At 57.3% G+C, this 11,940-nt stretch overlaps 1 protein-coding gene across 1 annotated transcript; it reads left to right on the forward strand.

Annotated features, from left to right (window-relative positions):
* The first annotated feature begins 10,531 nt into the window (after positions 1 to 10,531).
* MAS1 (MAS1 proto-oncogene, G protein-coupled receptor) lies at positions 10,532 to 11,509 on the forward strand. The gene has a single exon (XM_062187776.1). The coding sequence runs from the start codon at positions 10,532 to 10,534 to the stop codon at positions 11,507 to 11,509; it is 978 nt and encodes a 325-aa protein (XP_062043760.1).
* The last annotated feature ends 431 nt before the right edge of the window (positions 11,510 to 11,940 follow it).

Consider the following 11,940-nt stretch of genomic DNA (forward strand, 5'->3'; position numbering starts at 1 on the left):
TGTGGCCCAGGAGTGCAGTGGAGGATGGCCTAAGTGCTTGGGCCCTGCACCCCATGGGAGACCAGGAGAAGCACCTGGCTCCTGCCTTCGGATCAGCGCAGTGCAGCGGCCATTGGAGGGTGAACCAATGGCAAAAGGGAGACCTTTCTCTTTGTCTCTCTCTCTCACTGTCTAACTCTGCCTGTCACAAAAAATAAATAAATAAATAAATTTTCAAAAAAGAAAAAAAAAGTTCCAGAAATAAACAACTAGTACACTTTATTATTTTTTTTTTTAGATTTATTTTATTTATTTGAAAAAGAGTTACAAAGAGAGGTAGAGACGGGGGAGAGGGGGTCTCCCATCCATTGGTTCACTCCCCAAATGGCCACAACAGCCAAAGCTGTGGCGATCCGAAGTCATGAGCCAGGAGCTTCTTCTGGGTCTCCCACGTGGGTGCAGGGGCCCAAGGACTTGGGTCATCTTCTACTGCTTTCCCAGGCCATAGCAGAGAGCTGGGTTGGAAGAGGAGCAGCTGGGACTAGATGCGGCGCCCATATGGGATGTCGGTGCTTCAGGCCAGGGCATTAACCCACTGTGCCACAGCACAGGCCCCAAATTAGTACACTTTAAATGGCTGTTATTGTAGTACATTGCTAGCAATCGCTCTATTCTACTATTGTTGCTGTCGATCTCCTATTTTGCCTAATTGATCAATTAAACCCAGTACTTAAGCCATCCCTGCTGCCCCAGGACGTACGTGAGCAGAAGACAGAACGCATAGTGGAGCTGGGACTCAGGCTCAGGCTCTCCCAGCTGACGGTGTTTTTTTTTGACAGGCAGAGTGGACAGTGAGAGAGAGACAGAGAGAAAGGTCTTCCTTTGCCGTTGGTTCACCCTCCAATGGCCGCTGCGGCCGGCGCATCGCGCTGATCGAAGCCAGGAGCCAGGTGCTTCTCTTGGTCTCCCATGCGGGTGCAGGGCCCAAGGACTTGGGCCATCCTCCACTGCCTTCCCGGGCCATAGCAGAGAGCTGGCCTGGAAGAGGGGCAACCGGGACAGAATCCGGCGCCCCGACTGGGACTAGAACCCGGTGTGCTGGTGCCGCAGGCGGAGGATTAGCCTAGTGAGCTGCGGCGCCGGCCTCCAGCTGACGGTTTAACCGCCAAGTCTAATGTTTGCCTGGCACTTTGCATTTTAAAATAATGGTGAGAAATCAGAAGCGACCAGCACGTTCAAAGCTAGATTAGTTAACAAATCATCATCCATCGGAAGTCATGTTTTAGGGTCTCCACTGACATAAGAAAATGTTGACAATAGGATATCAAGTTTTAAAAAAAACAACCTACAAAAACAGATTATGAGATGCAATCGCGATTTTTAAAAGTGTGTGAAAAACATTGAAAAAAAAAAAAGATTAAAAGGGAGGCAGACACTGGTGCAGTGGGTTAAGCTGCAGCTTGGCGCACTCGTATCCCAAATCCAAGTGCCTGGTTCGAGTCCCGGCTCCTCCCCTTCCAACCCACTGCCTGCTAAGGAGGCAGAAGGTGGTGGCTCAAGTACTTGGTCCAACCCTGGCTGTTGTGGGTATTTGAGGAATGAACCTGTGAGTGGAAGATATCTCTCTCCCTCTCCCTCCCTTTCTGTTACTCTACATGTCAAATAAATAAGCATTAACAAACTTTTAAAAAGTACTGGGGCTGGGCCAGTGCCACAGCTCACTAGGCTAATCTTCTGCTTGCGGCGCCGGCACCCTGGGTTCTAGTCCCGGTCGGGGCACCTGATTCTGTCCCTGTTGCCCCTCTTCCAGGCCAGCTCTCTGCTGTGGCCCAGGTCCTTGGGCCCTGCACCCGCATGGGAGACCAGGAGGAAGCACCTGGCTCCTGGCTTCAGATCGGCACAGCTGTGGCAACCATTTGGGGGGTGAACCAATGGAAGGAAGACCTTTCTCACTGTCTCTCTCTCTCACTGTCTAACTCTGCCTGTCACAAAAAAAAAAAAAAAAAAAAAAGTACTGGGGCTGGTTTTATGGCCTAGCAGGGGTGTTGTGGCCTAGCAGGTTGAGCCTCCAGCATCTAATATGAGCACAGATTCGAGTCCCAGCTGCTCCTCTTCATATCCAGGTTCCTGCTAATGTACCTGGGAAAGCAGTAGATGACCTGAGTGCCTGGGCCCTGCACCTGCATGGGAGACCTGGAAGAGGCTCCTGGCTCCTGGCTCCTGGCTTCGGAACAGCCCAGCTCTGACTGTTTTTGCCATTTGGAGAGTGAACCAGCGGAGGGAAGATCTCTCTTCTCTCTCTCTCTGCCTTTCAGATAAACAAAAAAGAGACAAACACCAAAGTATCACTTGTAAATAATATTAAAATAAAAGTACTAAGAGGAAACACCCCATGAGACTCAGGGGAAGTTTGAGGAGAGGTTGTATTGCAGCCTGTAGCGTGACAGAGCGTGCAATGGATCAGGTCCTGCCCCGGCAAAGGGACAGAAGCTAAACGAGGTGTGGGGGGAAGAAGCCCCTCTGACATCAGGGAACAGGGCGCCTCCCATTGCCCAGGTGGTTGGAGACCCACACACAGAGGGGGGCGTGGGAGAGTCGGGGTGGGTGCTCCTGGCTGCCGAGGTGGCCACAGACGCTGGCCCACGGCGCAGCCTCCCAGGCCGGCACTCGCTCATCTGTGAGGGGAAGGCACTGGGTTTCCAGAGGTCTCCAGCCTTTATTTATTTATTTATTTTTAAGATTTATTTATTTATTTGAAAGGCAGAGTTACAGAGAAGCAAAGAGAGAGAGAGTGAGAGAGAGGGAGAGAGAGAGATCTTCATCTACTGGTTCACTCCCAAATGGCCTCAATGGCCATGGCTGGGCCAGGCTGAAGCCAGGAGCCAGGAGCTTCTTCCGTGTTCCCCCTCGTGGGTGCAGGGGCCCAAGGAGTTGGGCCATCCTCCACTGCTTTCCCAGGCCATAGCAGAGAGCTGGATCGGAAGTGGAGAAGCCAGGACTTGAACTCGCGCTCATATGGGATGCAGGCACTGTAGACAGAGGCTTCACCTGCTATGCCACAGCGCCGGTCCCTGCCAGGCCTTTTTTTCTTTTTCTTTTTTTTTTTTGGTGTTTTTCCTCCCTTTTTTTTTCTTTTGACTGGGAGGCTGGCTCAGCTTTTGGTTAGAAATGGAAGCCCTGGTTTTCTCTCCGTGGTTAGGATCCACGTGGGCTTCCCTGCGTGGCTGCCCCCCGGGAAGCTGCTCCCCAGACACAGAGGAGCAAATGTCCTATTCGGATTTTTATTTTTTTAAAATCTTGGGCCATCCTCTGCTGCTTTCCCAGGTGCATTAGCAAGGAGCTGGCTTGGAAGCAGAGCAGCTGGGGTTCGAACCGGTGTGGAACGTAGGCAACGATTTAACCTGCTGAGCCACAGCGCTGGGCAGAACTTCCAGGCCGTGCAGTGCAGGGGCACAGAGCGTGGCCAGCAGTTAATCCTTAGCTTTCTTTCTAGAAAGCAGGGGCAGTAACATCTTCCTTGTCAGCCTCACAAGCGGAAGCTGCCTGCGAGCTGGGCTGTGGTCTGCACACCCTGAGCCCCTCTGAGACTCATTTGATCCCCGTAAGAGACAGGAGGACTTCAAGGGTGATGCAGGCTCGCTCTTCACAAATGGATTAACGTGGTCGTGAGGTTAAAAGATGAATGGGCTATCCCAAGACTGGGTCCAGAGCAAAGCCAGTTTGGCCGGGTCCCTGGCCCGCTCCCTGCCTCTCTCAGCAAACAGCTCATCCCCAGAGATGCCCCTCGACCTTGAACCATGACCCACACGAGACCTCTTTTCTTTAGAACCAACCCAGCCGGTGGTATCGTGTGACTTGTAGCAAAGACCAGACTAAGGCAGGGCTCCAACGCCCGCCACGGCCCCCTGGGCCTCCAAGCTGTGTCTTTTCCCCCAGGAACTTCTGCAAGGAGAAGGAAGAACCCCGGGAAGGTGCTTAGGCGACACTGCCAATGACCCTGACCCGGAACCGTGCCATCACCTCGCGGCTCCTTCTGCGTCTGCTCCCAACTGAGGGTTTCGCTCTGGGCTGCTGGCTGCAGCCGGGCCACCGAGACTGTTGGGATGAGCCAGTGCCAGGGAAACACGCATCGCCGCAAATACCGTTGTAACGAATGCTTTGCGTGTCTGGACAGAGCACCTGCGGTCCCGGCGCCGGGCAGACCCAGCGGCCAGAGTGACCCTGCTGATGCTTCCAGTCCTGCAACGGCTAGAGGTCACGGGGGGACTCAGCCCACAGCCCTGTGGGACGTGTCCGGCTGGCGCTGGTTTAAGCTGTGGAACTTGTGGCTTCCACTATGTGGAAGGGGAGGGGCTCGTGCAGTTTGAGCAGCACCCGGGCCGTCGGTCATGGGGGCCGGGGCTGTGGCGCAGGTCGGCAGGGGCCGGCCCGCTTCCACTGCTGCCTGCCATGCCAGCCCCCTGCCTGTGTCACTGCGACCCCGGTGGGGTCGTTCTGTGTCCCTCTGCCTCTTCCTCCTCACCTCCCCTGCCGCTGAACCTTGAAGCCCCCAGGGCTCGGTTCTCAGATCTCTTTCTTGTTAGCGATCCGTGTTTCCTAGGCAGGCTCACCCAGCCGCGTGATTTAAAATTCCGCCAGCTTGCATGCAACTCCCGCACCCAGATCCCTGTCCTACAATCCTCAAACTCCACACACTCTGCTGGCCTCCTCTGCCAGCCGCCTCATGGTTTCTTCAGCCCACCTACTCCCTGCTCGCCTGCTCCACCTGCGCCGGCCCACCCTCCTGTAAACCCCGCTCGCTCCTCTTCCCAGCACATCGCTCCTCCATCAGCACAGCACCTTGCATCCGGGCTGTACCAGGCCCTCCTGCTAGCCCACACCTGGTCCAGGCTGTACCAGGCCCTCCTGCGAGCCCACACCTGGTCCAGGCTGTACCAGATCCTCCTGCTCGCCCTACACCTGGTCCAGCTGCACCAGGCCCTCCTGCGAGCCCACACCTGGTCCAGCTGCACCAGGCCCTCCTGCTCGCCCTACACCTGGTCCAGGTGCACGAGGCCCTCCTGCGAGCCCACACCTGGTCCAGGCTGTACCAGGCCCTCCTGCTAGCCCACACCTGGTCCAGCTGCACCAGGCCCTCCTGTGAGCCCACACCTGGTCCAGCTGCACCAGGCCCTCCTGCTCACTCCACACCTGGTCCAGGTGCACCAGGCCCTCCTGCTCGCCCTACACCTGGTCCAGGTGCACCAGGCCCTCCTGCGAGCCCACACCTGGTCCAGGTGCACCAGGCCCTCCTGCTCGCCCTACATCTGGTCCAGGTGCACCAGGCCCTCCTGCTCGCCCTACACCTGGTCCAGCTGCACCAGGCCCTCCTGCTCGCCCTACACCTGGTCCAGGTGCACCAGGCCCTCCTGCTCGCCCTACACCTGGTCCAGGTGCACCAGGCCCTCCTGCGAGCCCACACCTGGTCCAGGTGCACCAGGCCCTCCTGCTCGCCCTACATCTGGTCCAGGTGCACCAGGCCCTCCTGCGAGCCCACACCTGGTCCAGGTGCACCAGGCCCTCCTGCTCGCCCTACATCTGGTCCAGGTGCACCAGACCCTCCTGCTCGCTCTACACCTGGTCCAGCTGCACCAGGCCCTCCTGCTCGCCCTACACCTGGTCCAGGTGCACCAGGCCCTCCTGCTCGCCCTACACCTGGTCCAGGCTGTACCAGACCCTCCTGTGAGCCCACACCTGGTCCAGGTGCACCAGGCCCTCCTGTGAGCCCACACCTGGTCCAAGCTGTACCAGGCCCTCCTGCGAGCCCACACCTGGTCCAGGTGTGCCAGGCCCTCCTGTGAGCCCACACCTGGTCCAGGCTGTACCAGGCCCTCCTGTGAGCCCACACCTGGTCCAGGCTGTACCAGACCCTCCTGCTCGCTCTACACCTGGTCCAAGCTGTACCAGGCCCTCCTGCTAGCCCACACATGGTCCAGGCTGTACCAGGCCCTCCTGCTCGCCCTACACCTGGTCCAGGTGCACCAGGCCCTCCTGCTCGCTCCACACCTGGTCCAGGTGCACCAGGCCCTCCTGTGAGCCCACACCTGGTCCAGGTGTGCCAGGCCCTCCTGTGAGCCCACACCTGGTCCAAGCTGTACCAGGCCCTCCTGCGAGCCCACACCTGGTCCAGGTGCACCAGGCCCTCCTGCTCACCCTACACCTGGTCCAAGCTGTACCAGGCCCTCCTGTGAGCCCACACCTGGTCCAGGTGCACCAGGCCCTCCTGCTTGCCCTACACCTGGTCCAAGCTGTACCAGGCCCTCCTGCGAGCCCACACCTGGTCCAGGTGCGCCAGGCCCTCCTGCTTGCCCTACACCTGGTCCAGGCTGTACCAGGCCCTCCTGTGAGCCCACACCTGGTCCAGGTGCACCAGGCCCTCCTGCAAGCCCACACCTAGTCCAGGTGCGCCAGGCCCTCCTGCTAGCCCACACATGGTCCAAGCTGTACCAGGCCCTCCTGCTCACTCTACACCTGGTCCAGGTGCACCAGGCCCTCCTGCTCGCTCCACACCTGGTCCAGGCTGTACCAGGCCCTCCTGCGAGCCCACACCTGATCCAGGTGTGCCAGGCCCTCCTGTGAGCCCACACCTGGTCCAGGCTGTACCAGGCCCTCCTGCGAGCCCACACCTGATCCAGGTGTGCCAGGCCCTCCTGTGAGCCCACACCTGGTCCAGGCTGTACCAGGCCCTCCTGCGAGCCCACACCTAGTCCAGGTGCGCCAGGCCCTCCTGCTAGCCCACACCTGGTCCAGGTAAACCAGGCCCTCCTGTGAGCCCACACCTGGTCCAGGCTGTACCAGGCCCTCCTGTGAGCCCACACCTGGTCCAGGCTGTACCAGGCCCTCCTGTGAGCCCACACCTGGTCCAGGTGCACCAGGCCCTCCTGCTAGCCCACACCTGGTCTTGGCTGTAGTTGTCTCTCTGCCTGAACTAGTGTAACGCCTCCTGCCTGGCCTGCCTCTCTGCTGTGGCTCCTGGAGGCTAACTTGAACTCAAAGGCCATGATGAAGCTGCCAAGTCCCTATGGCGGCCCTCACGTCACTCCTCCTCCTAGACCCTCCCATGATTCCCATCCCTCTCTGAGTAAAAGAAACCTCCCCACCCCGGGGTGGGCCGAGACGCTCACATCCCATATCAGCATGCCTGGGTTCAAGGCCCGGCTCCAGCTCCTGGTACCGGTTCCCTGCTAAGGCCCCTGGGAGATAGCAGAGATGGCCCAGGTGACTGGGTTCCTGCCATCCACATGGGAGACACGGAGTATTATCCTAACTCCTTGTAGGCATCTGGGGAGTGAGCAAACAACGGGATCTCTCTCTGTGTCCAGTAAATAAATTAACAGTTTTTAAAAAGAAGTCCCATCAACAGCCAGACCCTGGGGGACGCGGCCCGGCTCCCTACCCACACCTGCCTGAGTCTATGCCTTCCCCGCACTGCTCTGCTCTGGCCATTCTGCTGCCAGTTTCAAAATTTTTTTATTTATTTTTAAAAATATTTATTTTTTAAATATTTATGTATTTGGGAGGTAGAGTTACAGAGAGAGGGAGAGACAAAAAGGTCTTCTGTCCACTGGTTCACTCCCCAAATGGCTGCAGGGGCCAGAGCTGGGCAGATTTGAAGCCAGGAGCTTCCTCCAGGTCTCCCACGCAGGTGCAGGGGCCCAAGGACTTGGGCCATCTTCTACTGCTTTCCCAAGCCACAGCGGGGAGCCGGATCGGAAGAAGAGCATCCAGGACTCGAACCTGTGACCACATGGGATGCTGGCACTGCAGGTAGAGGCTTAGCCCACTACTCCACGGCGCCCGCCCCTCTCGGGCCATTCTGCTTCAGGAGAATGTGAGAGTTAAAGGTGGAAGTGTCTTCCCACTGCCCATGAGGCTGCCCCCTCCCGCAGAGGGGCCTTCGCCGGGCAGCTCTACAAGGCCCGTGGTCCACTTCCCTCCTCCTGGCCAAGCGTGGCCTCCTCAGTGAGTTCTTTCCTATCACTCCAGGCCACGCCCTCTCCTCCATCTGCGCTGGGTCCTCCAGGGCACTTTCCATCATCCCAGGTCGGCTCATTTGTTGGTGTGCGGTCACTCCTTCAACTGGACGCCTGCCCCGGCATTGAACTCCGGCAGGCCGGCACTGTGTCCGTTATACTCAGTGCTGTCCGCAGGGCTCCGGATGGTGCTGGCGCTGAGTGCGTGCCAGTCCTAACCAAGTCAGCCTCCACAGCAGCTCTGCGCGGCCGGGCGTGGTCGTAGAGCGCTGGCGCCATTCTGCCTCAGGTGAGCTGATGAGGAAAAGGGAGATTCATCTACCCATTAGAAGTGGGTTCGGGAGCATGTGGCCCAGTGGCTAAGATGGCTTCATCCTGTATCTCGGTACCTGGACTCAAGTCCTGGCTCCACTCCCGACCCTGGGAGGCAGCGGTGATGGCCCAGGTGGCGGGGTTCCTGCCACCCACGTGGGAGACCTGGGTTCAGTTCCCAGCTCCCACCTTTGCCTTGGCTCAGCCCAGGCCATTATGGACATTTGGGAAGCGAACCAGTGGGTGTGTGTTCTCTCTGTCTCTCAATAAATAGACAGGTAAATGGTTTATACAACTTCCGGCAGGTCAGTTATTTGGTGCAGAAGTAGAGAGCCTGGTCTGCAGGGATAAAGTGTAGGAAGCAAACACACACAGATACAGGCGCACACAGACACACACACTCACACATAGACACACACTCACAGACACACACACTCACACACACTCACACACACACACGCACAGATGCAGACACACACACAGACACTCACACTCACACTCACACACACACACGGAATACTAACAAACCAAAGAAAGCTGAGGGTTAGAGTTGGAATCAGTGGGGGAGGGGAGCCTCTACCTTCCCCATCGGGGTGTGGGGGTGGCTAGCATATATCAGCAGACTTCAAAATGTTTGCGGAGAATGGAATCAAAAGATAAGTTTATTTGGGGCTGGCGTTGTAGTACAGCAGATTAAAGCCCTGGCCTGAGGCACCAGCATCCCATGTGGGCACTGGTTCTAGTCCCAGCTGCTCCACTTCCGATCCAGCTCCCTGCTGTGGCCTGGGAAAGCAGTAGAAGATGGTCCAAGTGCTTGGGCCCCTGCACCCAAATGGGAGACCCGGAAGAAGCTCCTGGCTCCTGGCTTTGGACTGGCTCAGCTCCGGCCATTGCAGCCATCTGGGAAGTGAACCAGCAGATGGAAGACCTCTGTCTACCTCTGTAACTCTTTCTTTCAAATAAATAAAATAAATGTTAAAAAAGATAAGTTTATTTTTGTGCAAAAAAAAAGAAAAAGAGAAGTGTGTGCCTGGGTCTCCTCAGCCCCTGTTTCCAGGAGCTCTGAAGTCGCTGTCTTCACTTTGTCACCGCAGAGGCGAGGGCTGTCAGGGGTTCATTCTGCAATTAGCAGGTGTCAAGGGAACTTTCCGGGCTCTTCGTGTTGCAGCCTCAAACATTTAGCGTTTTCCTTGGCGCAGGACTCGGTCCTGCTGAGTGTCTGACAGGTGCTTCCCCTCGGGCTGGCCTGTGGGGCTCAGGCAGGGCCACACCTCCCGGGAGGGTCACCATCCTCCACGCCGAGGGCTGGTGAGCGCATCCAGGCACGCCTGGTCTGAGCAGGTGCATGGCTTTGTGGTGGGTGCCGAGGCCAAGTAAAACAAGTGCCTCTTGGTGGTGGCCGCCGTGTAAAACCTTGGCGTGCTGTTAACCACAGTTCCCCTCGGCACTCCCGCCTGCTCACCACTGCATAGGTCACTTTATGTATGGAAAAACGACAAGAGCCACGTTGCCCAGATGCACCCTTTGTCACGGGTTTTAATGCAAACAGCCCAGTCCCTCCGGCAGGAAAGCAGAGGCAGAGGAGGGGGAGGGGGTGACGTTCAAGATGTCAGGGTTCTGCCTCTCCTGCCCGCCGTGTCCACCTCAGCACTGAGCGCAGTGGGTCGAAACATGGAACAAAGGATCCTGGGAGGCAGATGTGGTTCAGTTCCTTCTCTCTTGGTGAAATATCTAATTTTACCATTGTTAGAGAGCCGTGTATAGTCTATTTTTAAATTTTTTATTTGTTTATCTGAAAGGCATAGAGACGGACAGGGAGATAATACAGAGAGAGAGAGAGTTCTTCCACCCACAGGTTCACATCCCAAATGCCTGCAAATAGTCAGGGCCGGGCCAGGCTGAAGCCAGGGGCCCAGAACGCCACCTGGGTCTCCCACACCGGTGACAGGGGCCCGAGACCTCGAGCCACTGCCTGCTGCTTGCCACAGTGTGCACTTCGCAGGAGCTGGGACTCCAACCCGGGCGCTCTGACCTGCGTGTGGGCACGGCATCACCCATTGCACCGAACGTTCACCCCGTAGAGTCCATTCAGCGTATTTTTTTAAGCATGAAGGTTGCGAACCATAGCTGAATCTCTGCTTTTCGTTCCAATCAGTTTTCCTGACTTCATTGTCTGTCTATCTTATCTACAGAAAGTTACCTGAAGAGCCCCCTGCCCAGGCTTCCTCATGGAGGAGACAAACCCGACCCCCTCGGTGGCCGAGGGGTCCCTGAACGCCTCCGCCCGCGGGAACAGCTCCGGCGAGCTCCCCCGCCCGCACATCCCGGCCGTGCATTGGGTCATCATGAGTGTCTCCCCGCTGGGGTTTGTGGAGAACGGGATCTTGCTCTGGTTCCTCTGCTTCCGGATGCGAAAGAACCCCTTCACCGTGTACATCACCCACCTGTCCATCGCCGACATCTCCCTGCTCTTCTGTATCTTCATTCTGTCCATCGACTACGCCCTAGACTACGAGCTCTCCTCGGGACACCACTACACCATCGTCACGCTGTCAGTCACTTTCCTGTTTGGCTACAACACGGGCCTCTACCTGCTGACGGCCATCAGCGTGGAGAGGTGCCTGTCGGTCCTCTACCCCATCTGGTACCGATGCCACCGGCCCAAGCACCAGTCGGCGTTTGTCTGTGCCCTGCTGTGGGCGCTGTCTTGCTTGGTGACCACCATGGAGTACATCATGTGCATAGACACGGCGGAAGAGAGCCACTCCCGCAGCCACTGCCGGGCGGTCATCATCTTCATAGCCACCCTGAGCTTCCTGGTGTTCACCCCGCTCATGCTGGTGTCCAGCACCATCCTGGTGGTGAAGATCCGGAAGAACACGTGGGCGTCCCACTCCTCGAAGCTGTACATCGTCATCATGGTCACCATCATCATCTTCCTCATTTTCGCCATGCCCATGAGACTGCTGTACCTGCTGTACTACGAGTACTGGTCCACGTTCGGGACGCTGCACAACGTTTCCCTTCTGTTCTCCACGATCAACAGCAGTGCCAACCCGTTCATCTACTTCTTCGTGGGCAGCAGCAAGAAGAAGCGGTTCAAGGAGTCCTTAAAAGTTGTTCTGACCAGGGCCTTCAAAGACGAGATGCAGCCCAGGCACCAGGAAGACCAGGGCAACACCGTGTCCGTGGAGACCGTGGTGTAGGCCTGTGGGGGCGGCTGTGGGCCACGGATAATCTGTCCATCTCCTTGGAGCACGAGCCGAGGGCCTCCTAAATGCGGTACCAAATGCATGACTTGTTAATTAACGATGAGATTGTTCTAGACTGTACCCGAGAGACGCTAACTACCGATGGGAACGCGCTCCTGGGTTGTCCCTTCTGGAAATGCCCACACACGTGTCGAACCTCTGTCGGGTCCGGACTTGGCAAGGGCGCTTGGTGTTCTTAGCTCTTCTGGCGACGTCTTACCACGAACTACAGAAACCGCCCCAGCCGGCAGGTGGACGGCTGGGCACGGGAACAGGTTGCAGATGGGTTTGCTGGAGCCTGAAGATGCAGAACGAGGAGCTGGGAGGGACAAGGGTCTCAGAGTCGAGGAGACCCCGTCCCTTGCTGTCTGTGTGACCTCAGGCGA

Source organism: Lepus europaeus, chromosome 3 (assembly GCF_033115175.1).
Source record: "Lepus europaeus isolate LE1 chromosome 3, mLepTim1.pri, whole genome shotgun sequence".
Lineage (NCBI taxonomy): Eukaryota > Metazoa > Chordata > Mammalia > Lagomorpha > Leporidae > Lepus > Lepus europaeus.

Bases quoted from the DNA above. Each gene is read 5' to 3' on its own strand.
- MAS1 (XM_062187776.1), top strand. From the start codon at position 10,532: ATGGAGGAGACAAACCCGACCCCCTCGGTGGCCGAGGGGTCCCTGAAC.